The following is a 27,846-nucleotide window of genomic DNA, read 5'->3' as shown; positions in this document are numbered from 1 at the left end:
TTTGTGGTGTTTGGGTCCATTTGTGCTCATGTAGGAACGAAGACTGGGTGTGAACTTGGGAACAAGGGGAATGTGGAGTCCCTTGACTCCAGAGTTAAGCGGTTTCCCTACTCTGGCCTGGCCTTGCTTTGTCCGCATCATCCTACTTTTCTTCCCTAATCCCTAGGGCCAGGATTGTGATATATTCTACTCTGTGGTATATTGGTCCTCTGCCCTCCATCTCCAAGACTGTTCTTTGGAGGTGTGTGTCTGTGTGTGGCCAGCAGAGGGATTAACACACAGCGGCCTGGCAGAAGCCTGGTAGACAGGAGGCGTGGTTTTTCACTGCTGATTCTTGAGCAACCAACGGCTGGCTACTGTGGATCAGGGCCAGGCCAGCTCAGCCAATCACTCCGTCAGGCTCAGACCAGCCTGGAGATCCAGGTCGTGTGTGTTTTGGGGTCGGGGTGGCTCCAGGCTTTGGGGCTGTGGGAAGAGGGCCCAAGGAGCCAGCTCTCTTTCAGGCCTGAGTTGTGGCATTTCTCCTACTGCTTCCCGGCAGCCAAGAAGTCTGCCTGGAGCTTCTAGGCCCCGCCCTTAAGCTGCACTCCCCCGATGTCCAAGTTGTGGGCTGAGGACACAAATTTTTAACTGGGTCTGTTGATCATTAACAGTGGGAAACGGAGTCCAACTCAGCTCCCCTGTGGCCATAGACAGCTGGGCCTCAGCCCTCCTGCAGAAATGCTAGGCCCCCAGATGTGGGCCTCCATGAGGCAGGGGTTGAGCAGGGGCTTGTCTAGGAATGCGAAGGGGAAGAAGATAGACATTGCCGGTATCTACCCACCCATAACCACCCCGTTCACCGCCACCGCAGAGGTAGACTACGGGAAACTGGAAGAGAACCTGAATAAACTCAGCGCCTTCCCCTTCCGAGGTAAGAGGGCCGTTGGGGAGCCAGATCCAGGGAGGGGACACAGGTGTGACGCCGTGGACAGAGCCTCACCTACCTTTGTTTCCCCAGCCGTGGAGGGCTGAGGCACCTCAGCTCCCGGGATTATTGTGGGGATCACGTGGGACAGTGAATGGGGACATCCGTGTCTACCAGGCCTTCTGCTGATCGGAAGGCTGTTGGTAGTTCTGCCAAGCCTGCCTGGCAGAACTACTCCTCAGCATGCTGGCGCCTCTGGTTGACCTCTTGTTTTGCACGCCGATCTGAGAGATGGGGTCACTGTCCAAAGTCACTCAGTTTACACATAGCTGGGCTGAGATTTGAACTAGCCGATTATACGCTCCATTCTGTCCACCGATTCTAACACCTCCTAAGCTGCTGGATCCCCCTCTAAGACTGTTCCAACTAATGCTGTTTGGTGGGTACCGGTTTTGAGAATGGTGTGGCTCTGACTGAGGTACAGGTTAGCAGCTAGGATAGCAACCTCTAGTTTCCAATCACAGCTCCGCCAATGGTCCTTACTATGGGATGCTCTCTATGCCTCTTTCCCATATGACACATGGGAGTGATAATGCTTTTACATGGGGTAGCTAGAGGAAGAGTCTGGAAGAATGTGAGTGAAAGCGTGGTGTAAATCCTAGAGTGCTGTTCATTTGGAGGTATTGATTCCTGAGATGATAATTATTAAAAGTGCAAGTGGCATTGTGGCAAAGCTGCTTTGTGATAGTGACTGGTGGCCCAACTGAGCCCACCTCAGTAGTCAGGTGATAGGAGTGTTTGTCAAGGGACAAATAAATGGTCTATGGGTACACATACTGAACAGAGCTAGTACATCTACTGGACCTTGCTTATGGTGGTCTGAAGTCAGGCTGAGACCTGATTTCCTTAAAGTAAAGCATGACAATGCTTAGCTTCAGAGAACTTTCTGCTTCAGCTTAAGGATCGAGAATACTCTAGTGCAGGGGCCAGAGGACTGGCTTTTGTATCCACTGTGTTTCTAACATCCAGGAGTTCACAGGGACCTCCAGAATTATCTCTGGATCTTCCTTTTGCTTCCCTAACTCCAGTAACCAGTATGGCATACCCTGGACAGTTTTGGGAGGGATTTGGTTTATGGGTTCCTGATGGTGTATGATTCCTCCGTTCACCACATACCAGGAAGTTGGTGGCTGTGAGAGGAAAAGCCCAGTGTCTGGAGGTAGAAGACTCCTGCTCTGGCTATCATAGCGATTAAGAAATAACAACCCCTCTGTAATCCAGTTTCCTTGATTGAGAACAGGAACTAACCCCTCGGGCTCTCAGGCATGGAGTTCAACATAATTCCCCCAAGATGGTCAACCATACAGCTGGCATAGAGGACACAGAGTCAGGGGGTCTAGTCACAGCTCCAGCATGCAGCCAAAACATTAAATCTGTTTCTCTTGCTTTCTGGAATAGACTATGCAGTCCAAGGGGCAGGTGGAGATAGCTGTCACATGCTACTTTGCATCAGTGGGCAGCAAGTCCTCTAAAGAGGAGATGGGAGCTTGCCCTTGGTGCTTTTGTGAGCACAGAGTTTCCTTCCTTCCTTCCTTCCTTCCTTCCTTCCTTCCTGCCTTCCTTCCTTCCTTCCTTTTTATGTTTCTGGAGACAGAGTGTCTCTGTGTAGCCCTGGCTGTCTGGAACTCACTGTGTAGACCAGGCTGGCCTCGAACTCAGAGATCCACCTGCCTCTGATTCTTGAGTGCTGGGATTAAAGGCATGCACCACTGCCCTGCTATGTCATTTTTATCTTTATTTTTAAAGTATTGCTAATTTGTGCTGATTATTTAAATGAAGAGTATTCCTTTAAAATAAAAGTTAAGGGGCTGGTGAGATAACACACTGGGTAAGGGTTCTTGCTGCCAAGCCTGATGACTGAAATTCAACCTCCAGAACCTACATAAGGTAGAAGAAGATAGCCGACTTCTGCAAGTCATCTCCTGACCTCCACGAGCATTCCATGACACCTGTACCCCCCAACATGTAAAACATTTTTATTGTTTTAGACAAATTAGTTAATGCCTTATCAAATATCATATTTGATATGATATTTGATATCATATCAGTGGTAACACATGCCTATAATCCCAGCACTTGGGAGGTAGAGGCAGACAGATCGCTATGAGTTCAAGGCCAGCCTGGTTCCCAGAGGGAGTTCCAGGTCAGCCAAGGCTACACAGAGAAACCCTGTCTCAAAAAACCAAACAAGGGGGCTGGAGAGATAGCTCAGTGGTTGAGAGCACTTACAGCTCTTCCAGAGGACCTGGGTTCAATCCCCAGCACCCACATGGCAGCTCACAACTGTCTGTAACTCCAACATCTGACATGCTCACACAGACATACATGCACTGATGCACATAAAATAAAATAATAATAAAAACAAACAAACAAAACACACAATAAATAATGAAAAGAGCATGCAAAATTTTTACCCTCTGTTTGCAATATAGAAAATACATGTCAGTTCTAAACCAAAATAGTTCCATTGAAGTACAAAAAACAAATGACAAGGAAGATTTCAAAGCTATGCAGTGGCTGCTTTTGATGGTTAGCAAAAAAAGCAACCACCATTAGCTATTTGGGAAAGAGAGCGTGGGTCTTAATTTGTGGATAAGGGATGTCTTTGATAGTTAAGAGAATTACAGACTCTGCAAAAGCTTGTCAATCATATGAAGGAGCAGCTCTCCCTCTGAGACCAAGAAAATCAGAAATGGTGTTAGTACCACAGCAAGCATAGGGCGTTGTGCACAATACAGACTCGAGTGTGGTGCACAGAGTTTTATGGTTATAAAAGTGGGCCTTGGGTAAAAAGTTACTGTATCCTTAAGCTTTTAAATTTTACTAAGTAAAATAAAAGTCATAACCAAACATGGTGTGCCTAAACAAGACCTGAACAATGACAATATCAATAGATGTGCTACCTTGGAATGGGGAAATTTCATAGGGTCTCCACCCCTAGAAAGAGAACTACAGCTAACTGATGACTGCTGAGAGAGGGAGAATTAGCTTCTCCCAGGGATGAACCCCCAAATTAGTTATCCAATACAAAGTGGTCAGCCCTGAAATCATGTACACATGGAGTTGGCAGGTTGTATTTATCGTATTTATACATATATGTGTAACAATAAAGAAAAAGAGGCCAACAATTGGGGAAGGAGTGAATCAGGGAGAGAGAGGGAAGGTTGGACAGAGGAAAGGGAAGAGAAAGAGAAGTAATGTAATTATATTTTATTTTTTTTGGAACAGGGTTTCTCTATGTATCTCTAGCTGTCCTGGAACTCACTCTGTAGACCATGCTGGCCTCAAACTCACAGAGATCAACCTAGCTCTACCTTCTGACTCCTGGGACTAAAGGTGTGCAACACCACGCCTGCCATTAATTTAAATTTTTTTAATAAAAATAAAACTTTTAAAAGGTTATAGCCAAAGGACTCGAGGGAGGGGTTGTTAGGAAGGGCCAGTGGCCCTGAACTCACCCCTGTAAACAGCCTCATACATGGACTTTGAGTTGTTATTTCCAATGAATCTAGTAGACACTCACAGGGATATTCAACAAGGCTGGAGCGGTGAGGTCCCTTCAAGCTGCTAGCTGTGCCTTACTTCTTCCGCATGAAGAGTGGAACTCAGCTCCTTCTGAAAAATCTCTGTATATATAAAAGTATTACTTGATCAAAGAAAATATTTCAAATAATAGTTTTTGAGGGAGATAAGAGGTTGAGACAGACTTTCTACATAGCCCTGGCTGTCCTAGGACTCACTTTGTAGATTTGGCTGACCTTGAACCCACAGAGATCTGCCTACCTTTGCCTTCTGAGTGCTGGGGTTAAAGGTGTACGCCACCATGTCCAGTAACAACTTTTAAAAAATATTTTATTTTTAACTTTGTGTAGGTATGTGTGCTTGCACGTGGGCATGGGCATATTGAGTACAGTCACCAGAGGAGCCAGAGGTGTCAGATCCACTGCAGCTAGAGTTACAGCTTGACAAGGGCTGGAAATGGAACTCAGGTCCCCTAGAAGAATAGCAAGTGCGTTCCACCCATCTCTCTGACCCTCAAATAGCAGGGTTTTTTTTTTATTAAAGATTTATTTATGGATATAAATCCTCTGTCTGCATGTATGTTTGCATGCCAGAAGAGGTCATCAGATCCCATATGGATAGTTGTGAGCCACCAAGTGGTTGCTGGGAATTGAACTCAGGACCTCTGGAAAAGCAGCCAATGCTCTTAACCTCTGAGTCATCTCTCCAGTACTTAACACAACTTTTTACCAGGACCATCTAGGCATTTCTGAGTGTGCTACATGAAGGAAACAGTAGCCCAGGTCTGTTTCTGACCCCAAATACATAGGAATTACTCAGGATTGTACAGGAATCTGTGGCGAACCTGGTTAGCCAGCCACCTACTCAAAACTTCATGATGCTTATTTACCGGGGCAAAAAAAAATCTGTATCTTAGATGGGCATGGTGGTGCACATCCTTAATCCCAGCACTTGGGAAGCAGAAGCAGGTGGATCTCTGTGGGTTCCAGGCTAGCCTAGTTTACAAAGTGAGTTCCAGCACAGCCAAGGCAGAGAAACATTGTCTCAAAAAGCAAACAAACAAAAAATCTCAGGCAAGATGTAGTTTACCCTGGAATGACCCCAGGCCCTGGAGCCTCTGTATGCACTCCACCTTCTCGGCCCACTGCTTTGTCTGCTCTTGATTGTGACCTCATATTGTTCCAGAATGAGCTCCTTCCTGGGCCCTTTCCTTTCTGGACCCTGTAATGGAGCCAGGAGATGGTATATATTGTGCAGACAGCAGAGACGGGTCCTTCAGGAGATATTGACCAGGGATAGATGCCAGTTCAGCTAAGAGTTTCCCAGGTTATCATGGCCAAACTAACTCACTATCCTCTGTGCTCTGGGGGCCACTAGATGAGGAACAATGAGGGAAACCAACAACTGGAAAGAGGGACAGAGCAGAAGAATGTACTGCAAGCAGAAGGCAGAAGCACCTCATAGCTAAATGACAGTTTCCACTGAGGGCACCAGATGACGACGAGACAAGACCCAACAGACTAGGTCTGAGTGGTGGGGTGGCCTCACCTCACCCCACCCCCACTGCCTTCCTCACAATGGGGTTCATTGCTGAGGTGTCGGAGGGCATACTAGGGAGGGTGAGGCAGATGCCTACCCACCAGACACCCGCAGGGCCGGAGCCCTTTCAAGCATGAACCATACCATCTGGGCTCCACCACTCCCAGTGTGCTCTTAGCTCTGTGTGAGGCCTGGGGCCCTGGAGGACTTCTTAGAGCTCCTCCAGCAACCATCATGCAAGGTGGTGCTGGGGACTGTCCTTGCTGTGCTAGGAGGTGGAGGCCTCATGCTGTGGGCTCAGAGGAAGAAAAGGAAGACAGCCAGAGAGTCTTCTGGGGTCAGGTCTTCCGAATCCTGCCGAGGAAATGACAGCTGGATCAAATCTCACTTTAGCCGCCTCTCCGAAGAGAGGTTGCCCACCCACCACTATGCCAGCTACAATGGCCCCTCATGTGAAAATAGGCAGGTGGAGGCAAGCACCACTATCCACATGGATACCTTCACCTCCACACATGGAGAAGGGGGCATGGCTCTGCACCGAGATTCCTTTGCCAGCAAACACAAGGTATCTGGGACCTCAGTGACCAAAGAGACCCAGAGGGAGTCAGGAAAGACCTCATCGATGGACAATGAAACATGGGCAGAGGTGGCTGCATGTGCCAAGGACATTGATGCCAAGGGACATCACCTGGCTAATTCCATGCTAAAACGCGCCAAGGTTTACCAGCGTGGAGGCCATGTGGAATCCAAGGACATCAGCCCAGAAGAGCTGAAGGCTCTGGAGGAGGTGGAGATAAAGCTGAAGGGGAATTTCCTCGCTCACCGGGAAAGCACCGTAGCTGGTGCCAACCAAACGCGCACTGTCTATAGCCAGTGTCGCCATGGTCATCAAAACCAGCACAGCTATTCAAACCACCAGAGCAACCAGAATCATCCTGTACACGCTAGCCACCAGTGTCATCATCCAGGTCTCTTGAGCCACCAGGGTTATTCAAGTCATCCAAGCCGCCAGAGTCATCCGGGCCACTCAAGCCACCAGTGTCATCCGGACCACTCAAGCCACCAGAGTCAATCGAGCCACTCAAACCACCAGAGTCAGTCGAGCCACTCAAACTACCAGGGTCTTCCCGGTCACTCAAGCAGCCAGAGTCACCAGGGTCAGCCAGGTCACACAAGCCATCAGAGCCATAGTCTGCCCAGCCGCAGCCAACAAATCTATGACTCTTGAAGCCACGTAACCACGTACCCCTTCCCCCAACAGGGCTGGCTCACATACACAGGCCTGTTTTCTCTTCTCTGGGGAAACCTATGTGGTCCAGGGTGAGAGGCTGCCACCCAAATCCCTACTTCTGGCCCCAGCTGGCATCATGAGGAAGGGAGGAAGGGATGCAGCTACAATAGCCCAAGGGCCCTGAAGACCCACGAGAGAAGACATGAGGCAGATTACAGGAGCAGCCATGAGCCCCACACTGACTCCACATGCCTGAATGGAGCCAATAAAGCCCTACATGCCCTCTGTGTCCAGGGGCTCTGTGTCCATCTGAGTTCTGGGCAGGGTTGGAGGAGTGGGCCTTGGCTGGGGACCTCTCATTGCACCAGACTTAAAACCATAACAGTTTCCCTGGCTTCAGGTACTGGGACTAGTACTGCCAGAGGCTTCAAACCCACCTGCCTACCAAGAGACCAGGATGAAGCCAGGTGATGGGGAGAGGGGACCAGGGTCAGGCTTTCATCACAGAGTAAGCCATAAGTCATCCAGGTAGGACTTTGGGCCCCATCCTCTTGGTGCCATCTCAGGTCCCTGGGGATTCATGAGGATCCATGTGTCCACAGCTCTAAAACTGTAAGAGACACATCTGAGTCATGTCACCGTTGCTTGAGTTGTGACAGTGGCTATTGCATCTGCCACCAATATTCAGACTACTTGGGGCTTTCACTTGTTCTCTTGAGACAGGGTCTCACAATGTAGCCCAGGCTGTCCTGGAACTCACTATGTAGGCCAGGCTAACCTTGAACGCCTCCAGAGTGCTGGGATTAAAGGTGTGTGCCACCATGTCCTGGCATGTTTCTGGTTTTTGAAGTAGATGTTTTGCTTCCTGTTAAGCTGTAGCCATAAGGAATGTATTCTGCCCTATAAGATCTCCGTGGTTCAGAGATAAAATTCCTCTGAGGTGACATAGTAAGAGACTTTACATTCAGCTTGCCCCACAAACCCACGAAGCCCCCTGGTCTCTGCCCAATGCTATCTCCTTGCCCTCTTCCACTCTCGAGGCTCGCCTCTCAGCTTACCCCTGACATCTTCATGCACACCCTTGTCCCGCGCGTGCTCTGTATTTCTCGCCAGCAAGAAATCATACACGGGACACTCGGATCCTTCTGCAGACAAGCTTTAATGCATCTTGAGAGGAGAGCATAAGCTTCTCAGAGCAGAGACACTAAACTAAGAAAACCATCCCTTATAAAGGCTGACCAGCCGCCTGGGACGTGTTACCCTATGAATGGCTTTAGCTCCTCAGGCAAAAATGAGCCACGGGATAGGCAGAGATCAAAGGAATGGAAATTACCCAGCGCCTGTGAAGTAATTTACATCTTGGCGTCTTTAGGCACCATTATAATGCAGGAAAACGGCTTCCTACATATCCCCCTTTTTTTATTAATTAATGAAAAGGCTTTATATTATAACAAGCAAATAGGTCACCCATATGTTGAGGGATAGAGGCAGGGGTTGTACCTTCCCAAAATCAAACATTAAGACTGTGTACGGGAGTCACCATCAGGCTGTTAGCTTGACCCGAAGTACTCTCGACCTGTCCTCTGCCGTTTTTTTGGGAAAGGGAAGTCTCAGGGCAGGTAACCCTTATGCAGGTCAACGTACCTCCCAGAGAAGCCTGTATAATAGGCAACTCTGTGTGATGCCTATGCTCAGCATCCTTCTTTGGGCTGCCCAAACCAGACACTCTACCCTGTGCAATGAGCCTAGGCTCCGGGTGTGCAAGAGCTGTCTGGCCGGCGGCCTATTGCTTAGCCAAAATATAAGCGCTTGGGTGATCTCTTGGTTTGAGCCCTGGAGCTTACATGCCAGTCAAAAGTAACAGCAATCCGCAAGCGGCTGCATCAAACAATTTCACCCCCACCCCTTTTCTCACAGACCAGCCAAAAATAACAGCAATCCGCAAACGGCTGCATCAAACAATCCCACCCCCACCCCTTAAGCAGTGACAATCTCTCCGCCAAGGGCAGGAGTTAATCTGGATAACAATAGCGGCTCTCAATTCCCGGGGGGAGGGTGGAGTTTCGACTTTTGAAGGTCTGAAGGGGCTCTTCGGGTTGAGTCTTTCTGGGATCCATAGGGGATTTTCTTCATCCTGTGAGAAAACACAATATCGCTCCCCTGGATCTTATGAGAATAGGATCCGGGCCTTTCCAAAAATCAGTTAAGATATCTTTTCATTTTACCATTTCCTTTTGGCCTTTTAGTTTTTGAGGTGAGACGCTTGGCCTCGGTATGGCCCCCAGCGTTAATGTTTATGAGGCTTTAAAGCCCCAGGCATTCCAGGCCTTTAAGAAGTGTTGAATAGCAGGCATGGCTTTTTCCCCTATCAAAGACTGGGAAAGCCATCTGCAATTTTCTCCGCTCCTCTGATGGTAAAAAGGAGTCAGTACCAAATAGTGGAGGTGCTGATGGAAGCACACCCGCTGGCATTTTTGGCAGCTGATATCTATCGGGGTGGTATCGAGCTGCTTCTTTCTCTAGCTCTGCTTCCTTGCTAGAGTCTAAAATCTCAGAGTCTGAGCTGCTCAGCTCCAAGGCTTCCAGTTTCGTTGCAGAGCAGAGGCTAGGTTTCGAGTCCTCATCTCTCCTAAATTTACCGGGGTGTGACCGGTTATCTCCTATTTTCTCTCCCTCCTTCTCTGTCTCTCCCTCATCCAGCTGAGCTGTTCCTTCCAAAACCCCATCTCTTGAGCTTTTAGAGTCATTAGAGCTATCAAGATTTAAAGCTTTAAACTTATTTACAGAATCATCTAACAAATTATTTACTCCCTTGTCAGTAGACATTTCAGGAGGTCCTTTTTTCTTATTTGTTGCTGTATACACTCCCTTGTCACTAGACACCCCGGGAGGTCCTTTTTTCTTATATTTTATTGTTAGGCGCGCCCCATCTCTCACCACATTCGGTTTCTGATATGTAATTCTGGACTTCTTTAAGATTGTTTCAACAGTGAGAAAAGTCAAAATAGCTCCTAGTAAAAGCATAGAAGCCTCTATATTAACCTCCCACAATAGCAACATTCCCAAGCCAAAGTCCAGAAAAATCATACCTCTCCGAATTTACCACCCTGCAGTTCTGAATCCGCCTCGTTAGAGGGGTCTCCGCGGTGCTGGAGATGTTCACATGTTCCCGGGTTTCGGCACCATATGTCCCGCGCGTGCTCTGTATTTCTCGCCAGCAAGAAATCATACACGGGACACTCGGATCCTTCTGCAGACAAGCTTTAATGCATCTTGAGAGGAGAGCATAAGCTTCCCAGAGCAGAGACACTAAACTAAGAAAACCATCCCTTATAAAGGCTGACCAGCCGCCTGGGACGTGTTACCCTATGAATGGCTTTAGCTCCTCAGGCAAAAATGAGCCACGGGATAGGCAGAGATCAAAGGAATGGAAATTACCCAGCGCCTGTGAAGTAATTTACATCTTGGTGTCTTTAGGCACCATTATAATGCAGGAAAACGGCTTCCTACACACCCTACCTTTCTTCTGCCCTCCTGTAAGTCTAGCATTCTCCCTGAATCTTCCTCCTGGGTCTCAGAGTAAGAAATGACCCTATACCCCCAAATAAAGCAGCCACTTCTGCTTGTCAACAAGTCACTGCCTGACTCCAAGTAAATCTTTGACATAGATTTGAGTCTGATATGGATTTACCGGGGGTTACCTTGTGGACCGTAGAGCGCTGGGGCAAATCACTAAGGATAGCTAAGGTCATAAACACATTAAAGGTGGCCAGTTGGGAAGTATTTAATTTCTGGACATTGCTAGTGTAAATTTGCATGAATTAAATTTCAAATGTGTTAAATTTACTGTTGGCATCTGATATGTGCATGGGGAGACCAGAGGGCAATTTTGTGGGGTCATTTCTCCCCCCCTTTACATAGGTTCCAGGGATTTAACTTAGGTCATCACGCTTGCACCAAAAAGGTGGCAAGAGCTTTTGAATCACTGGACCATATCACTGCCCCAAATGTATATGAATTTTTATTTACATAATTTTCAGCAGAATAAAGGTAAACTTAAGGAAAACAGAAAGAATTCCTCTGAATGGGAGGGGTTCTACTGGAGGAATGTGCTATATTTACATATTTTAAATATTTCATAAAATTTTGTACCAGGCAGTGGTGGCACACGCCTTTAATGCCAGCACATGGGAGGCAGAGGCAGGCGGATCTCTGTGAATTTGAGGCCAGCCTGGTCTACAGAGCAAGTTCCAGGACAGCCAGGGCTACACAGAGAAACCCTGTCTAAAAAAAACAAAAAAACAAAAAAACAAATTGTAATGAGGCAGCAGGATCTGGGGCTTCTGGCAGCCAGCCTAACTCAGTCAGTGTGCTCCAGGCTAGGGGAAAGACTGTCTTAAAAAACAGGATGAACAAAAGCAATTGAGATTGTCCTCTGGCCTCCGCATAAATGCCTACCCCCCCCCCCACACACACACTACACACACTAGTACCTGCACATATACAGCCACTCACAGACAAAAAAAAAAATTTTTTTTCGAGACAGAGTTTCTCTGTGTAGTTTCTTTGGAGCTGTCCTGGAACTCATTTTGTAGACCAGGCTGGCCTCGAACTCAGAGATCCACCTGTCTCTGCCTCCCAAGTGCCAGAACTAAAAGCATGTGCCATCACCACCAGGCCAAAAACACAATTTAATTGAAAAAAAAAAAAAGGGTCAGTCCCAGGGGAAAGTATTGGAGGCTAACAGCTTGCAGAAAAAGCAGGAGAGTGGTGAGATTTGGCATCTGAAAAGACTAAATATACAAGTACAGGCCTTGAGACAGCCCAACGATTGAGCTCTGGCTGCTATGTTCAAGGCCATGGGTTTGGTCCTCAGTTCAGAAAAGACAAAGGAGCATATACCTGGGATATATGAAATCATGAACTCAAAGACTTACATAAAGTTTCAAATTAGCTCACAATTTTGGAATATATTTTTAAAAGTTTCAGCCAGGCACTATGGTGCTCAAATGCACTCTTAGCATGTCAGAGATGAAGAGGCAGGAGGGTTGGGAGTTCAAAAATATTTCAGGTTGACAAAACTGTGTTTCAAGCATCCATGTTAATCCCTGGTTCTGTTTCTTGTGCTTATAAGGAAGATGTTATCCACATTCCTCATTGTCATCTTCAAAATCCAAAGCTTGTAGACAATCTGTGAGCGCATGTCAAAGTCCTGTTGTAAGCAAAATGGCCCAGAGACAGGCCACTTAAATTTAGGTTTTGGTGTGGACATTTGTGTTTAGGGGGAGGAAAGACCATCTGGTGACCGTTAAGACTGATGAAAAGAACAGCTAAACAGCCACCAGGGTCTGGCCTGAGGCATCTGGGAGGTGGCTGGCCTCCCAGATCCAGACCTAATTCCATTAAAGTTCATTGAGAAATTGCTTAAGCATTTTATCAGGCATTTCATCCTAGAGGGAGAATTATAAATTATAAGTTGGATCACATTAAAAAAAGAAAAAGTTCTGCCTCAGGCCTGAGGCAGGTGCAGGACAGTTGCTTTATACAGCAGATTGACAATACCATCTCAGTGAGTCTGTGAGCAGGGCCACTGTTCCTGACTGAATGATTCCGGACCAAGCAAGAAGAGCACATAGTAGGATAGCAAGTTGCTATGGGCTGCAGGACCCAGAGAGATAGGGATTTGAGACACCTGTTCTAGGATTTCGAGAGGTCTTGGCTGGCTTCGAAGCCCTCCACGAGCTACTGTGCAGAGGCAGAATGGCAGTGGTAGTGAATCCGGGAGAACCCTGACACAATTGCTTTTGTGGTGCTTGCCCGTCCAACGAGGGCCTTGCACAACCAAGCAAGTGGTGTCCAAGACACACCCCCAGTCTGGACGGAAGAAGAACGTTAATAGATGGGTGAAGGTTAAGGAGAAAGCCAGAAAAAATGGCTGTGGAACTTAGAATGAAGGAGACCATCTGCTCTCAGTTCTCATCTTGTAGAAGAGGCCAGGGTGAGAAAGCTTGCCTGATTCCTTGGAGAGACTGAAGGGCTTCAAGTATGTTTTTGCATGCGAGCGCACAATGGGAACATGATTTTAAAAAAGGAACAGGGAAGGGAGGCTCAGAGGAGAAAGGCTCAGTCAGTGCTCAGAGACCCACAGAGGGACCCCAGGGTCACACTTTAGAGGAGGAAGCAACGATGAGACACCAAGGGGCCATGACAGTCACCTGGGATACCCTTTCTGTGAGACACTGTGCTTCCTTTTGACCACAGTAAATCACCAGGTCACCTGTGCAGCCCAGGCCCACTCAGCACCCTACTCAGGCCTCACCCACCTGACCAACTTCCACAGTGAGAGGGACTTTGGCTCAGGTTGGGAATTGAGTGGTTCTCCCATCTGTGCCAGCCACACTCCTGCTTTAAGGTGAACTTTCTTCCAACTCCAAAAGGACTGCATCCACACAGCACTAGACTCCAGTATAGGTACTTTACAAAGAGTATCCCATTTTAACTTCACTGTTTGAGAAAAAAATACCAGTATCTCCATTTTTTCAGTTAAGGAAGCTAAGATTTGGGTAAGCCATTTTTTTTTTTTAAGATTTGTTATGTATACAACATTCTGCTTCCATGTATATCTGCACACCAGAGGAGGGCACCAGATCTCATAACGGATGGCTTTGAGCCACCATGTGGTTGCTGGGAATTGAACTCAGGACCCTTGGAAGAGCTGTCGGTGCTCTTCCAAGCCATCTCTCTGAGCCATCTCTCCAGCGCAAGCCATTTTCTTTTATCTCTCGATTTTTTAAAAATAATTTATACACATCTGTGTGTGTGTATATGTGTGTGTGTGTTTATAGACGAGAAGAGGGCACAGGATTCCCCCAGAGGTGGGGTCATAGGCAGTTACAAACTGCCCCACATGGGCTCTAGAAACTGAGCTCAGGTATTCAGGAAGGGTGGCAAGGATTTTTAACCACTGAGCCATCTCTCCACCCCTCCCCCTTTTCCTTGTAAATTATTGAGATAGGATCTCCCTATATACCCCAGACTGGCCTTGTATTCACAATCCTCCCTCCTTGACTTCCTAAGTGCTAGGGTCACATACGTGTGCCTCCATGCCTGGTGACTAAGCCATTTTCTCAAGACCTCACTCAGTTGGTGAGAGGGCCACCCTGAAAGCTGGTCCTGGATTTTTGGCAAGAGCCTGTGCTCCAGCCATCCCACCTAAGGCTCTGTGGCTGCTCCCTCACCCTTGGTGCCTGGGGTCCTTTTATATGACAGATGCAAATGTATGGGGCTGTGATTGGACAGCAGCCAGGGTAAAGGAGGGGGCTTTTCTGGCACCAGGTCCCAGATGTCAGTGATTTGTGGGACATTTTCCTAGCTGAGCCTTTAGAACGACTCGACTCTATCGGGTAGGACTGGAATTGACTTGACATTTCATGGAAAAGGAAATGGAGACTTGAAGGTGTGATGACTTCCCAGACTGCATAATTGGGAGTCAGGCATAGGTCTAGTTCCTTGATTCTGTAGGGTGGGTGGGAGGCAGTGGAGGGAAGGGGGGAAGTGGGAGGGAATGAGGGGGTAGGGGTGAGAGTGAGAGGCTCTGCCACAGGAGGCTGGAATATAGGGCCTGCTGCTGCCTCCCAGGACAGACCCTCCTGCCCTGTTTTGAGATCCACCTACGGAGTCAGGGGCTTGTCTGAGTATGAGATTAAGAGTGACTTGGAAGGGACTATAGCTGGGTTAGGGACCACATTGTAAGCCTGTCACAACTTGAGGTAGCAGATAACTTCCGCAACTAAATAGAAGTGGCACGACCTTGGTCTTGAAACAGCGGAGGGTTGGCTCAGTGTTGGCTAAATGGGAGCCCTCACCCGGCAAGCAGCTTCTTCAAAGGGGTCAGACACTCCCGTGAAACCTCCTGTCCCACAACAAGAGGCTGTACCTTCCCAGTCCTGAGGAATTGGCCCCAGGACATAATCAAGCTGAAAGCCAAACCCTAATTGTTTCAACATATTCCTTGTAGTATCACAAAGGAAAAGCAAGTCACTGTCCATCGAGAAGGGTCCCGCAGCCCTACTGGCAGTGGAACCTAATGCTTCTGTGAACAGCATGGTGTGGTGTGAAGCTGCGTGGACATCACACTGTGTCAGTGCCAGGAAACTCTGTGTTTCTTCAGGGCAGCTGCTTTGCTTTTATCTTCCAGGCTCTGGGTATCGTTAGGGACTACATTGCCCTTTTAGCAGTGACTACTGGGAAAGCTCCCCATTAAACATATGGCTTGTTACACACAGCTGTATGGCATGGGTTTTGTATGCGAATACTCTCCCAGCTTTATTGTCTTTGTCTTCCCCCACATTCCCATTTCTTTCTAATCCTAGTGTATTGGGTGCTCTAATTGTACACAACTTGCAATTCTCTCTCTCTCTCTCTCTCTCTCTCTCTCTCTCTCTCTCTCTCTCTCTCTCTCTCTCTCTCAAGGTTTCCCTGTATAGCTCTGGCTGTCCTGGAACTCATCTGTAGACCAGGCTGGCCTCGAACTCAGAGATCCACCTGCCTCTGCCTCTGCCTCTGCCTCCCCAGTGCTGAATTAAAGGAATGCACCACCACTGCCTGGCTAACTACTTATGATTTTTATTGTTTGTTTGAGACAGGGTCTCTCGTATCCTCCAGGCTGGCCTTGAACTCTTGATTCTCTACTACTTTCCACCTGTCAAGTGCTGGGATTACAGATGTGTTTTTTTTGTTGTTGTTTGTTTGTTTGTTTGTTTTGTTTTGTTTTTTAGAGACAGGGTTTCTCTGTAGCTTTGGAGCCAGCCTCTACCTCCCGTTGGGATTAAAGGTGTGTGCCACCATCACCCAGCACAGATGTGGGTTTTTGTTTTCGTTTTTTGTTTGTTTTAATGGAAGGACATTGTCTTTGTTACCTTTCCTGACACTGATAAAATACCCTGACTGAATGAAAAACAGAAATATAAAGAAAAGGCCATGACTGCTCCTAGGTGGGACAGAGGGAAAAGTTTACTGTAGATAAAAGGGAGAACAAAGCCAGAGGCAGGGACATCTGGGAGAGTTCAGAGTGGACATGACCCTGAGCCGTGTGAAGAAAGAGGGGAGAGGAAGGGAAAGGGAGATGAGGGAACCAGATGCCGCAGCTGAGGCAAAATGTGAAAGGGGCAGGTAACCAGAATAACTGGATTCTATAGGGAAGAGCGGGTGGGGGGGGGTGTATAGCCCAGCCCCGGGATGGAGAGGGAAGTGGGTAGAGGGTTGGCATACCCCATAACTGGTAGAGACTGAGGGATTCGGGGAGTAACTGGTGGCCCCGTCTGTCCCACAGTTTGAGACTTAATACTGACAAAAGCAACTTAAGGGGGGAAGAGTTTATTTTGACTCAATATTTGAGGTTATGATCCATCCTGGAGGGGTGGGTATCACAGAACAGGAACTTGAGGCATCTGGTCACATTGCACCCACAATCAGAAAGCAGAAGGCAAAGGCTGCATGTGCTCAGCTATGTTTCTCCTCTTTACACAGTCAGGAATTCCAACCCAGGGAATGGTGCTGCCCACAGTGGGCTGGTCATTTAGATAACTTAATCAAAACAACCCCTTCAGCCATGCCCAGTGCCTGGCTCCTGGGTGACTCCAGAGCTCATTAAATTGACAACTGAGGTTAACCAGCACAGGCATGGAGAAGACAAAGAAAGGCAAAGAAAGAAAATGGGAAAACACAGGAGAGATGATTCTGCTAACACTCATTCCCCTCAAGTTCTGACAAGAGTGTTGCTGCTGCTTGGCTTTCAGAGAAATAAAAATGTTGGCACCATTAACTGATATGGGTTAGAAACCTCTCAAACAAATGGTTGATAAAGCAGGAGGGTAAGCTGTTAGCACACACCTTTAATACCAGAGGCAGATGTATCTTTATGAGTTCTGAGCCAGCCAATGCTACATAGTGAGACCCTGTCTCAAACAAAACCAAACCAGCAGGGTGACAAAAGAAGAAAAAAAAAGCAATGAGACACCACCTTTGACACAGAAAACTGGCAAACGTTAGTTCTGAGGACACCCAGAGTTGGCATGGCTGAACACCAGCAGTTAGCCTTCCTGCTGTGAGGAGTGTGTTGAACAATGGGAAGCATGGCACCCAGGAAGCTACACACAGACACGACTGTCACACCTAACTATGGGAATGTAAAAGGAATTCCTAGACATAACCAATGATCTTTCCAGAAAATGTTCGTTCCAGCATCATTTGCAGCAGAAAAAAAAAAAAAAAAAGATGTAAAGTGTGGTCTAGCCATACAATTGAACAGTGTATAGAAATAGGGCAAGCGAATCAGAGCTTTGTGTTCTGCTGCAGACAAACTCAAAACGCTAAACAAAAATAGCAAACTACAGATTACGTAAGCCGGTCCCATTTCTCTGGAGTATAAATGATGTTATGCATGTATATATGTTGAATATATATATTCAACTGTATATATGTTGAAAGTGTATAAAGTCGAGAAAGAACAATAAACACCTGAGTTGGAGCAGAAAGCCCAAGTAGGGGGTAACGGGGAGGGTTGTTGTGCATGCTGGGACCATGGGTGCAGGTTATGTTTAGACTGTTCTTTCTGGCACAGCTAAAAGTGTTTCACCCAAAGGAAAATGGTGGGTACAGTGCTGTGCATCTGTTAGGACAGGGTTGGGAAGGGTGGGTGGACAGACACAGTGGAAAGGAAACCCTAGGGACTGCACAATACCAACACCCTGATATTCCTGAGAGGGTGGGAAGGGGTGGGTTGCAGTGATGGGGCTCTGTTGTAGGCTTCGTGATCCAGGGCTCTACTGGAGAGTTTCCATTCCTGACCAGCATCGAGCGCCTGGAGGTGGTGAGCCGCGCACGCCAGGCCATACCCAAGGACAAGCTCCTGATAGCCGGCTCTGGCTGCGAGTGTGAGAACATAATGCCTTGGGACCTGTGGTTGCTGGGCTGTGGGGGATCTAGGCTCCTGGGCCCTGGGGTTGGGTTCTGTCTATTGTTTTGCCTCTGCTGAGACCCATTGAGGCCCTCTTTGCTTGCCTTCTCCCCTCTCCCTCGCTGCAGCCACTCAAGCCACAGTAGAGATGACCGTCAGCATGGCTCAGGTCGGTGCTGATGCTGTCATGGTGGTGACTCCTTGTTACTATCGTGGCCGCATGAGCAGTGCTGCCCTCATTCACCACTACACCAAGGTAGGTGGGAGGGGTGGGCATGGATTAGAGGCCTGGGACCAAGAGGAGGTTGGCAGACATGGAGGCCATGCCTAAGGAAAAGCTAGGAGTGGAGTGGAGAGCCTATATCGTGTTAATAGTCACTCTAAGACCAAGGTATAATGCCATGTACCAACTGTGTGACATTAGACCACTTGTCTAACCTCTCTGTATCAGTGTCCTTTAAAACAGGAAGAATAGGGCTGGAGTGATAGCTCCATGGTTAAGAGCTCACAATGCTCTTACAGATGGCCTAAGTTCAATTCCTGGCACCCATGTTGGGTGGCTTGCAACCCTATTCAACTCCAGTTTTAGGGGATCTGGATTCCAAGAGCGCCAGAACTCATGTGCATATACCCCACACACGCACACATGCTTAAAAATAATAAAATAAATCTAAAGAAAATAAATAAAACAGGAAGAGTAAGGCCTTGTGTGCTTCTCCAGGGCTATACAAGATCTGCAGCATACATAGCTTCAAGCTGTGCCTGATGTACAGACAGCACTCAGAAACTTCCCATCATTGTACCCATACTTCAGGAGGCAGACCTGTCACACAGCCCTGCAGTGACATGTCCAGGGCCTGTGAAGGTAAGCCTCCAGCCCCTCAGACCCAGCCACTTGTCATCTCCTCCTCTTCTCTGTGCCCCACAGGTCGCTGATCTTTCTCCAATCCCAGTGGTGTTGTACAATGTCCCGGCCAACACAGGGCTAGACCTGCCTGTGGACGCAGTGGTTACGTTGTCTCAGCACCCGAATATCATTGGCATAAAGGACAGTGGTGGCGATGTGAGTGGCGGCAGCCCCCAGACAGGACCACCTCCTCTTTCTCTGCTTCCAGCATGGTAGTTTCTAACCCAGAGTAGCTCTGAGACCTGTATCAGTCCCATGCTCGTTGGGTGGGCTCCCCGAGGCACTGCCTCAACTTTAGGGCATCTCTCTGGATATTGGGGTGTATTTTGACAGCACATGCCCAGCCTGTTCAGGCTGGTTGCTGAGCTCTGGACCCAGCTCTCACACTGCGTTTGCTGCAATAGGTGACAAGGATTGGGCTAATGGTTCACAAGACTAGCAAGCAGGATTTCCAGGTGTTGGCTGGGTCAGTTGGCTTCCTCCTGGCCAGCTATGCTGTGGGTAAGTCTCCTGCTGCTCTCAAATGGTCCTGACCAACCAAGATGCACCCAGATGCTGGGACTACTGGGAGAGACAGGGTGGCAGGGGTGGGGAGTGGGGGCCCGCCTGTGTCTGCAGGGAGCAGCTGTCTCAACTCTGGGTGCTTGGGCTTGACCCTTTTGAGTGGGGGAGGGTATAAGAGTACAGTATGGGCCTGTAGAGATGCCAAATTGCATGCTTCGATGACAAAATTAGCTCCTCTAATGTCACTCTGTAAATCATTCTCTGGAACAGAGGCCTCAGGCCCCTGCTCTAGGCCAGGAGTCCACTCTCCTCTGCCTCCGACCATGGGACAGAATGAACTGTCAGACCTGGGGGATTGGGATGTGGGAGCTCTAGCTGTCTTGCCAGATTCTCTTGCAGTCCAGCATCCTAGCAACGCCACGTAGACCAGCTGCTCTCATTTGTTCTGACAGAGGGTCTTTGGGTGCAGGTGGGATTGAGCCCTGGTGGGTGGGGCAGAGGAGCAGAGGCAAGCTGAAATTGAGTAGATTGTTCAGCACCGTGGGAGACAAGAGTGGTTTCCAGTACCTTCGGGCTCTGCAGACTTCAGCTTTGGTCCATCTCCCTTTACCATCATCCCGTCTCTAAAGTGCAAGGTGGGGGAGGGGCATTTGTAGCTCTTTCCTGAGATACAGATGGAGAAGGCACAGGGTCTGGAGGTGGGGGCAGCCTGAGCTGTGGTTTCAACCATGCCACTTATGCACTCAGTAACCCAAGTGAAGACACCAGCCCTCACTGGGCCTGCATTTTACCCTAAGAAATGAAGTGACCTGAAGATTAGAGGGCCAGCCCCATCAGCCACAGTGCCCAACTCAGAATATGTAATTTTTGTTTTCTTGAGACAGTCAGTGTCTTTCTATGTAGCCCCAATTATTCTAGAACTTGCTTTGTAGTCTAAGCTCACCTTTGAACTCACAGAGATCCACCTGCCCCTACTCCCCTAGTGCTTCTGGGATTAAAGGCATGTATCTCCATGCTTGGCTATGAGTATCTTTTGTTTTAAAATAAATTTGCTCTTGTTAAATTTTTTAAAATCATATCTTATTTATTTCGTATGCGTATGTGTATGTGGGTGCACATATGTAATGGCACATACGTGGAGGTCAAAGGGCAACTTTGGGAAGTTGTTCTCTCCTACCATTTAAGTCCTGGGGATTGAACTTGGGGTTTCAGGCTTAATTGTAAATACCTTTTACCCACTGAGCCATCTCACTGGCCCCATAGTAGGTATCTTTCTTCCGGTCTTGAGTCACCATGCTTAGTGTCACTCCTAACTCGTTTTAGAATCTCTCTCAAAGGCTGAGTGTCACATCATGAAGCCAAGGGGAGGAAATGCCCAAGCTCCTGACCCCAGTGGTGGCCCAGTTAATGGAGGAATAAGATTTCAGAACTTCAGTTCCTATTTCCCCAGCCCCTAAGGTGTCAAGATCCTATTGGGGGAACATGTTGGTGGGAGGTAGGTGAAGGGGCTGTCCTGTTGAGCTCCCTGCCCCACCACTGGCTCGGAGCAGCAACTGGCATGCAGACTTCTCATTTCGAACAGACAGGCAGCCTTTGCCTCTGGAAGTACATACTCTAGACACATACAGCATGCCTGTGACATGGCCCAGAGAGTATAGAAATCTACATCCTATGTTCCCAAAATGAAAAAGCTACGAGGACCTAGGCTTTGGGATTCTTTGTAGTAAGTGGCCCTGACAGATGTTTTGTGTCTCCTTTGAGCAGGAGCTGTTGGGGGCATATGCGGCCTGGCCAATGTCTTAGGGGCCCAGGTGTGCCAGCTGGAGAGACTGTGCCTCACGGGGCAGTGGGAAGCTGCCCAGACACTGCAGCACCGCCTCATCGAGCCCAACACTGCGGTGAGCTCCCAGCCTGGGCTGGCATGGGGGTCCCTGCTCAATCCTTCCTTTTCAAAATGTCCATTTAGACAATGTCCCAGTATGGGAGCCCCTACGGCCTCTCCAGGAAACTCCAATTGCAGAAAGAGTGAGCCCTGTCGGTTCTCAAGATCTGGAGTTCATTGGAATTCCCACATGGGCCAGTTAATGTCCTCTGAACATGCACTAAAACAAGTGTCGGATGGCTAAGGTTTCTTACTGGCTAGCTCTCTCTTTCATTATTATCCATTTCTATTAATCTATGTATCTCCACATGGTCTTGACTTACCGGAGAATGCCCGGGCAGCATACATTCCTGGTAGCTACACAGCACCTCTCGGGTGACTCACTGTCTTCTTCGATCCTCTTCCCAGAACTCTCCTAGTGTGGTAGCCCTACCTATATTTCCTGCCTAGCTACATCATGCCTGCCCATTGACTGAAACAGTTTTATTATCAGCCAATAAGAGAAACATACATTCGCAGCATACAGAAGGACATTCCCCATCAATTTTGAAAGAATCTCACTGTGTTGCCAAGGCTGGATTTGAACTTGTTGGCTCTTGAGAGCCTTCTGCTTCAGCCTCCTGAGTATCTGGGACTGTCCTGATTTTGTATTTGCATTAAGGTGAATGTCCATTGATCTCCTTCTCTGTCTGTATCCTCACCAGCGTGCATGCTAGGCTCTCTTATCTTCCAGCTCTCTCGATAGCTGGGAAGTGGCACATGCTTCTGGTAGCTGAGGACATCGAATGTCTAGCCTTGTCATTCAGATATCTGTTTTTGTCCTGAGCCCATTTTCTTTCTGGTGCTGGAAACTGTGCTCAAACCTCACGTAAAACCAGACATTGTGCACTTTGCCATCCACCTTCAGTCCTGACTGGATGCTTATCCATTTTTTTTCTTTTTTGTAACATCCCTGGCTGTCCTAGAACTCACTCTGTAGACCAGGCTGGACTCAGACTCAGAGATCTGCCTGTCTCTGCCTCTCCAGTGCTGAGATCAAAGGCGTGCGCCACCTCACCTAGCATCTTGCCCATTTTCTAAGTGAATGTCTTTCTTAATTGTTAAGTTTGGAAGAACTACACACTACTTCTTTGTTGGATGTGTGCTTGTAAATATTTTCCCCTAGTTTGTAGCTTGTCTTTTTCATTTTATTTGCATGCTTTTGATGAATCAAATTTTAAATTTTGGAAAAAAATTAAAATTTTTTTGAAGTCAAAGTTACCAATATTTTCTTTCTTGAATCACACTATTAATGTCAAGCCTAGGAAGTCTTTGTTCAGCGCTAGTTGCCAAATATATTCTCCTACTTTGCTTTCTAAAACTTTTCTAGTTGCATTATAAAAGTTTGTGACCAATTTTGAGTTAATTTTTGTGTAAAGCCTGAGACTTTGGTCAAGGTTCCTTTTTTTTTTTTTTTTTTTTTTTTTTTTTTTGCCTATGGATATCCTCTGCCTCCAAAACCATTTGTGGAGTGTTTTCTTTCCTCTGCTGAACTGCCTTTCTGCCTTTGTCAGAAGTCAGTGAGGCAGATTTGTGAGACTCTATTTCTGGATTCTCTTTTCTCCATTGATCTGTGTGTCTATACCTCCACTGTGCCACAGTCTGGATTGTTAGCTGCAGCATAAGAGTCCAAATAAGTCTTGTAATAGGCTGCTTCCTCTATTTTTTTTATCTTCCTTAAAATCACTTGAGGTAATTGATTCCTTCGTCTTTCTATATTAATTTTAGAATAATTTTGTCTACATCTACAAAAAAAATCTTACTGGGAATTGTTAACCCATAGACCACTCTGGGATGACAACATTCCCTGTGTCATTGTTCGATATTTTTGTTTCTTAAGACAGGGTTTCTATGTGTAGCTTTGGAGACTGTCCTGGAACTTGCATTGTAGACCAGGCTGGCCTTGAACTCACAGAGATTCACCTGCATTACCACATCCAGTTACTTCATGCTTTTTTGGGCAAATGAAAATGGTATTTTAATTTCACTATCTACATATTCATTGCTAGTATGCTAGTATTAGAAACAACTCTCTCTCTCTTCTCTCTCTCTCTCTCTCTCTCTCTCTCTCTCTCTCTCTCTCTCTCTCTCTCTCCTGAGTAGCTAATATGATAGGCCTGTGCCACTAGGCCCACAGTACCTTGATTGTGTTTTTGCTTTTTAAGTTTTGCATGAGAGGCAAGTGGTGGGTGTGTTCTAGGTTTCCTGCCTAGCTTGGGTTTTCTCCTCAGTTTTAGAAAGACAGCTGAGAAGGAAAGGGGTCTTCTTCCTAGATATGGAGCCCCCCCCCAATTGACCCTCAATAGTTCTAAGAACTTGTAGAAATGAAGTCTTCTAGCTAAGGGAGGCTGGGGCTGCCCTCAACACTCTGGCCATTCTCCTGGGGAGGAGGCCTGGTTTTCTCACTCTCATCTACCCAAAGGAAGGAAGGATCCCACACCTGCATTCTGCCAGGACAGGAGGAGGTGGTGTCTCCAGCAGTTTTGGGGGCTGCTGTGATTTTAAGGGTGTTTTGTCTTCTGATGTTTGAGTCATCTCTACGGGAGGTGTTGGTATCATCTCACTTTACAGAGGAAGTGGTGTTGGCTGCCCTCACGGGAAGATGGGAAGTCCCTCCCTTCAGGCTGTGCCCTCCTATGCCAGCCCTGGGCACACACTCAGGCATGCCTGGCACACCTTGTTGTTGCTGCCTGAGCTGTAGGCTCAGACACTCCAACAGCAGCCTGATGTCACTTTATTGCCCTGTTCTTGTCCAAGGCATGTTCTTCTTCTGCTGCTGCCAGACTCCTGCCCCAGGCTATATTTAGGACTGTCTAAGGTCTTTGTCACCCAAACAGCTAGTCCTTTCCCCAGGGCCCAGGAGGAAGCACACAGGCTATCTTCCACACCCACGGTAGGAACAAGGTTTTCTCCAGGTCCTGTGTGGTTCCATCTTCTTCTGGAGGTTTTGGCCAACTACAAAGCTTCAGGCTTTTAAAGCCAGGCTGTTAAGACATCATGGGTGGGAAAGACATCTGTTTGCTGATGACGGCTGGCCTCTAGTGGTGGATAGTTGCAAGCCAGTTTACCCAATATTCACCTAGCCTTTCTCCACTGAACATTTCTCCACTGAACATTTACCCTTAAGGAAACCCGAACCTCTAAAGTCCCCCCCTCCCATGGAGCTTTATTTATTTATTTATTTATTTGTTTGTTTGTTTGTTTGTTTTTTGGGTTTTTTGAGACAGGGTTTCTCTGTGTAGCTTTGGAGCCTATCCTGGCACTCACTCTGGACACTAGGCTGGCCTCGAACTCACAGAGATCCACCTGCCTCTACCTCCCGAGTGCTGGGATTAAAGGTGTGCGCCACCAATGCCTGGCCCCATGGAGCTTTATTAAGCAATGAGTTCTTTCCTAGTTTTTAGGTCACTGAAGATTCATTCCAATATTTCTGATCAGTTGCTATAACAAAAGGAAAGAAACCAAATGCTTTATTTATTCTATAAAATTCCTTGTATGATTTTAAACTGTGGCAGTAGCTGTAGGTGCCCAACTGTAACATGCAAGCCTTTAGAGATAATTTTTCTAGGGAAGAGAAGTTGCTCAGATAATAAATAGTACAGTCATACAACAAACCTCCTTTGGCTAATGCTATATTATTTTCTGTGAAGGCATTTAAATAGGTCCAGGGAGGAGCTGTGTGGGGGGGAGGGGGTGATGCTGGGGACTAAGGATCTGGACTATGCCCAAGGCTGTCATGGAATCGTCTCCTTCCTTTCTAACCAGGTCTGCTGTGCTGCAGGGACAGAACAGGTGGGACTCTGGTGCTCAGGCCTTGCTGACTTCTTCTAGGACAGCTTTCTATCCCAGCACGAGGGCTATGTGCCCCGCTTCTTTTTTTAATTTTTTTATTTTTTAATGTTTATTTTGTGCCCCACTTCTTGTTGGAGTAGCTGTTGTGATAAAGCACGAGGGGCACCTTGGCGGATTCTATGGCAGGCGAGGTTGACAGAGGCGGGAGAGAAGCACACCAGGCAGAGTTTAAGTGTCAAGGTTTATTAGAAAGGGAGGGAAGGGGAAGGAAAGAGGTAAAGAGACACAGAGACAGAAGACAGAAGAGAAGAGGGAGCCAGGAAAAGTCTTGTCTGCCCCAGGGGAACAGCAAGGAAGGACAACATAAGTGGGTGGGGGTCTGTCTTTTAAAGGGGTTCTTTGCACCTGCATGCTGACCAGAGTACTGCCTGAGTGCATTCTGCCATGTGACAGGGGCAGGCCAGCATAATGTCTAAGTCCTTAAAGTAGTTTTTCTCCTAAACCCCCAAAAGGGAATCTTCCTATTCAGGCTGAGTCTCTCCATAACTAACTAAATTCTGGTGTCCAAATCTGGATTCTCAATGCAACATACACCACAGATTAGGAGTTCTTTATGAGAGGGTGGAAACCCCAACTTTATGAAGTAACAGATGCCAAGGTTCAGGTAGATGTGTCTGAAGTGTGGGGGCTCCACACACAGTCTCTTCTAACAAGTGCTTCTTCTCAGGTGACCCGGCGCTTTGGAATCCCAGGGCTGAAGAAAACCATGGACTGGTTTGGCTACTATGGAGGCCCCTGTCGTGCCCCCTTACAGGAGCTGAGCCCCACTGAGGAGGAGGCCCTGCGCTTGGATTTCAGCAACAATGGCTGGCTCTGATGGCAAGCAGGAGACACCTCGTCTGAGCCTTTTGGGACTTCTGTTCCCACAGCCTGTAGAGGAGCCAGGCATTAGGAATTAGGGCTTGTCTTAGTCACTGTTCTATTGTTGTGAAGAGACACCATGACCCTGGTGACTCTTATAAAGGAAAGTATTTAATTGAGGCGGGCTTACAGTTTCAGAGGTTTAGTCCATTATCGTCATGGTGGGAAGCATGGTGGCGTGCAGGCAGACATGGTGCTGGATCCAGAGTTCTACATCTAGATCCACAGGCAGGAGGAAGAGAAAGCCATTGGGACTGGCTTGGGCTTTTGAAAACCTCAAAGCCTACCTCCAATGACACACTTCCTTCAATAAGGCCATACATCCTAATTCTTTCAAATAGTGCCATTCCCTAACCATTTAAATGTAGGAGCCTATGGGGGCCATTCTTACTCAAGCCATCACATTCCACTCCCTGGCTCCCCATAGGTTTATAGCCATATTATAATCCAAAATGCATTTAGTCCAATTTCAAAAGTTCCCATAGTCCATCACAATCTCAAGACTGCTTAAAAGTCCAAAGTTCAAAATCTCTTCTGAGATTCATGGTGATCTCTTAACTCTAACCCACTGGAAAATCAAATTCAGAAAGCAGATCACATACTTCTGACATATAATGGCACAGGATATACATTAGCTTTCCAAAAGGGTGGAAAGGGAGCATAGTGTGGGAATACTGGGCCAAAGCAAGTCCAAAAGCCAGCTAGACAAACTCCAAACTCTGCAGCTCCATGTCTGATGTCAAAGCATGCTTCAGATCTCCAACTCCTTTCAGCTTTGTTGACTACAACATACTCTCTCTTGGACTGGTTCTGCTCCCTGTTAGCAGCTCTCCTCAGCAGGTATCCCATGACTCATCCAGGCTTCAGTTTCACAGCTTCATGCAATGGCCTCTCTGTGCTTCCATGGGGGGACACCTCTCATACATATCTGTCCCCAATGGCTCTCCTTAGGTATGGAAGGAAATCCTACAATGCTTTTCTTGTATCCTTGATTCTCAAGTCAGAACCATGTGGCTGAAACTGCCAAGTTCTGCTGCTTGATGGGGATGGAACTTGTCCACCTTGTTCAAATACATTTTCATTAACTTTCTGGTTTTGATGGTTTTCGTCACTGTGTAGGCTTTTCCTGTGTAGTTATGTCTCACAAGTTGAAAGCTTTGGAGGGTGAAGGCTTGCCTTGAGGTCACCACTCTCTTTATTCCAATCAGCACCAGGGTTTTCTTTAAACTTTTCTTCTCCTTGAGCCCTGACTTAGCTCCATTACACTTCCTGGTGCTCTGTTTCTCCTCAAACTGTACATTTTATATTTTTCTCATGCTCAGCTTGCCCCTTTCTTAGATCTGCATAAGACTGGTTACTGATAACCACATGACACAATCAATACTAGGCTGCCTTGAAATCTCCTTTGCCAATTCCATTAATAGAAAAACTCTTCAATTTAGCCTCAGGGAGATTTTTCACGAAAGGACCAAAAGCAGCCACACTTTTCAACAAAATATCACAAGAATAGGCTCTGGGCCACTAATAATAATATTCTCCCCCGAGCCCTCGCGGGGTTCTACACTGCTCCCAGCACCACGTTCCG

At 47.4% G+C, this 27,846-nt stretch overlaps 2 protein-coding genes across 3 annotated transcripts; both read left to right on the top strand.

Moving 5' to 3' along the window:
* The first annotated feature begins 300 nt into the window (after positions 1-300).
* Positions 301-7,548, top strand: CUNH10orf62 (chromosome unknown C10orf62 homolog). The gene is made up of 3 exons (XM_027407304.2): positions 301-423; positions 854-913; positions 5,867-7,548. Exon 3 carries the CDS (start codon positions 6,315-6,317, stop codon positions 7,254-7,256), a length of 942 nt encoding a protein of 313 aa, XP_027263105.1. The 5' UTR covers positions 301-423; positions 854-913; positions 5,867-6,314; the 3' UTR covers positions 7,257-7,548.
* On the top strand, positions 409-26,381 carry Hoga1 (4-hydroxy-2-oxoglutarate aldolase 1). Of its 2 annotated transcripts, XM_027407302.2 has the most exons (7): positions 721-913; positions 18,065-18,193; positions 18,345-18,472; positions 19,145-19,279; positions 19,528-19,624; positions 21,392-21,525; positions 26,068-26,381. In XM_027407302.2, exons 1-7 carry the CDS (start codon positions 721-723, stop codon positions 26,215-26,217), a joined length of 966 nt encoding a protein of 321 aa, XP_027263103.1. In that variant the 3' UTR covers positions 26,218-26,381. The 2 variants fall into 2 exon arrangements, with proteins under 2 accessions (XP_027263104.1, XP_027263103.1); XM_027407303.2 differs by lacking the exon at positions 18,065-18,193 and having other exon boundaries at positions 409-913.
* The last annotated feature ends 1,465 nt before the right edge of the window (positions 26,382-27,846 follow it).

Source organism: Cricetulus griseus, chromosome 3 (assembly GCF_003668045.3).
Source record: "Cricetulus griseus strain 17A/GY chromosome 3, alternate assembly CriGri-PICRH-1.0, whole genome shotgun sequence".
Taxonomy (NCBI): domain Eukaryota; kingdom Metazoa; phylum Chordata; class Mammalia; order Rodentia; family Cricetidae; genus Cricetulus; species Cricetulus griseus.
The sequence above is the reverse complement of the archived record's forward strand: the minus strand, read 5'-3'. Positions and strand labels throughout refer to the sequence as shown.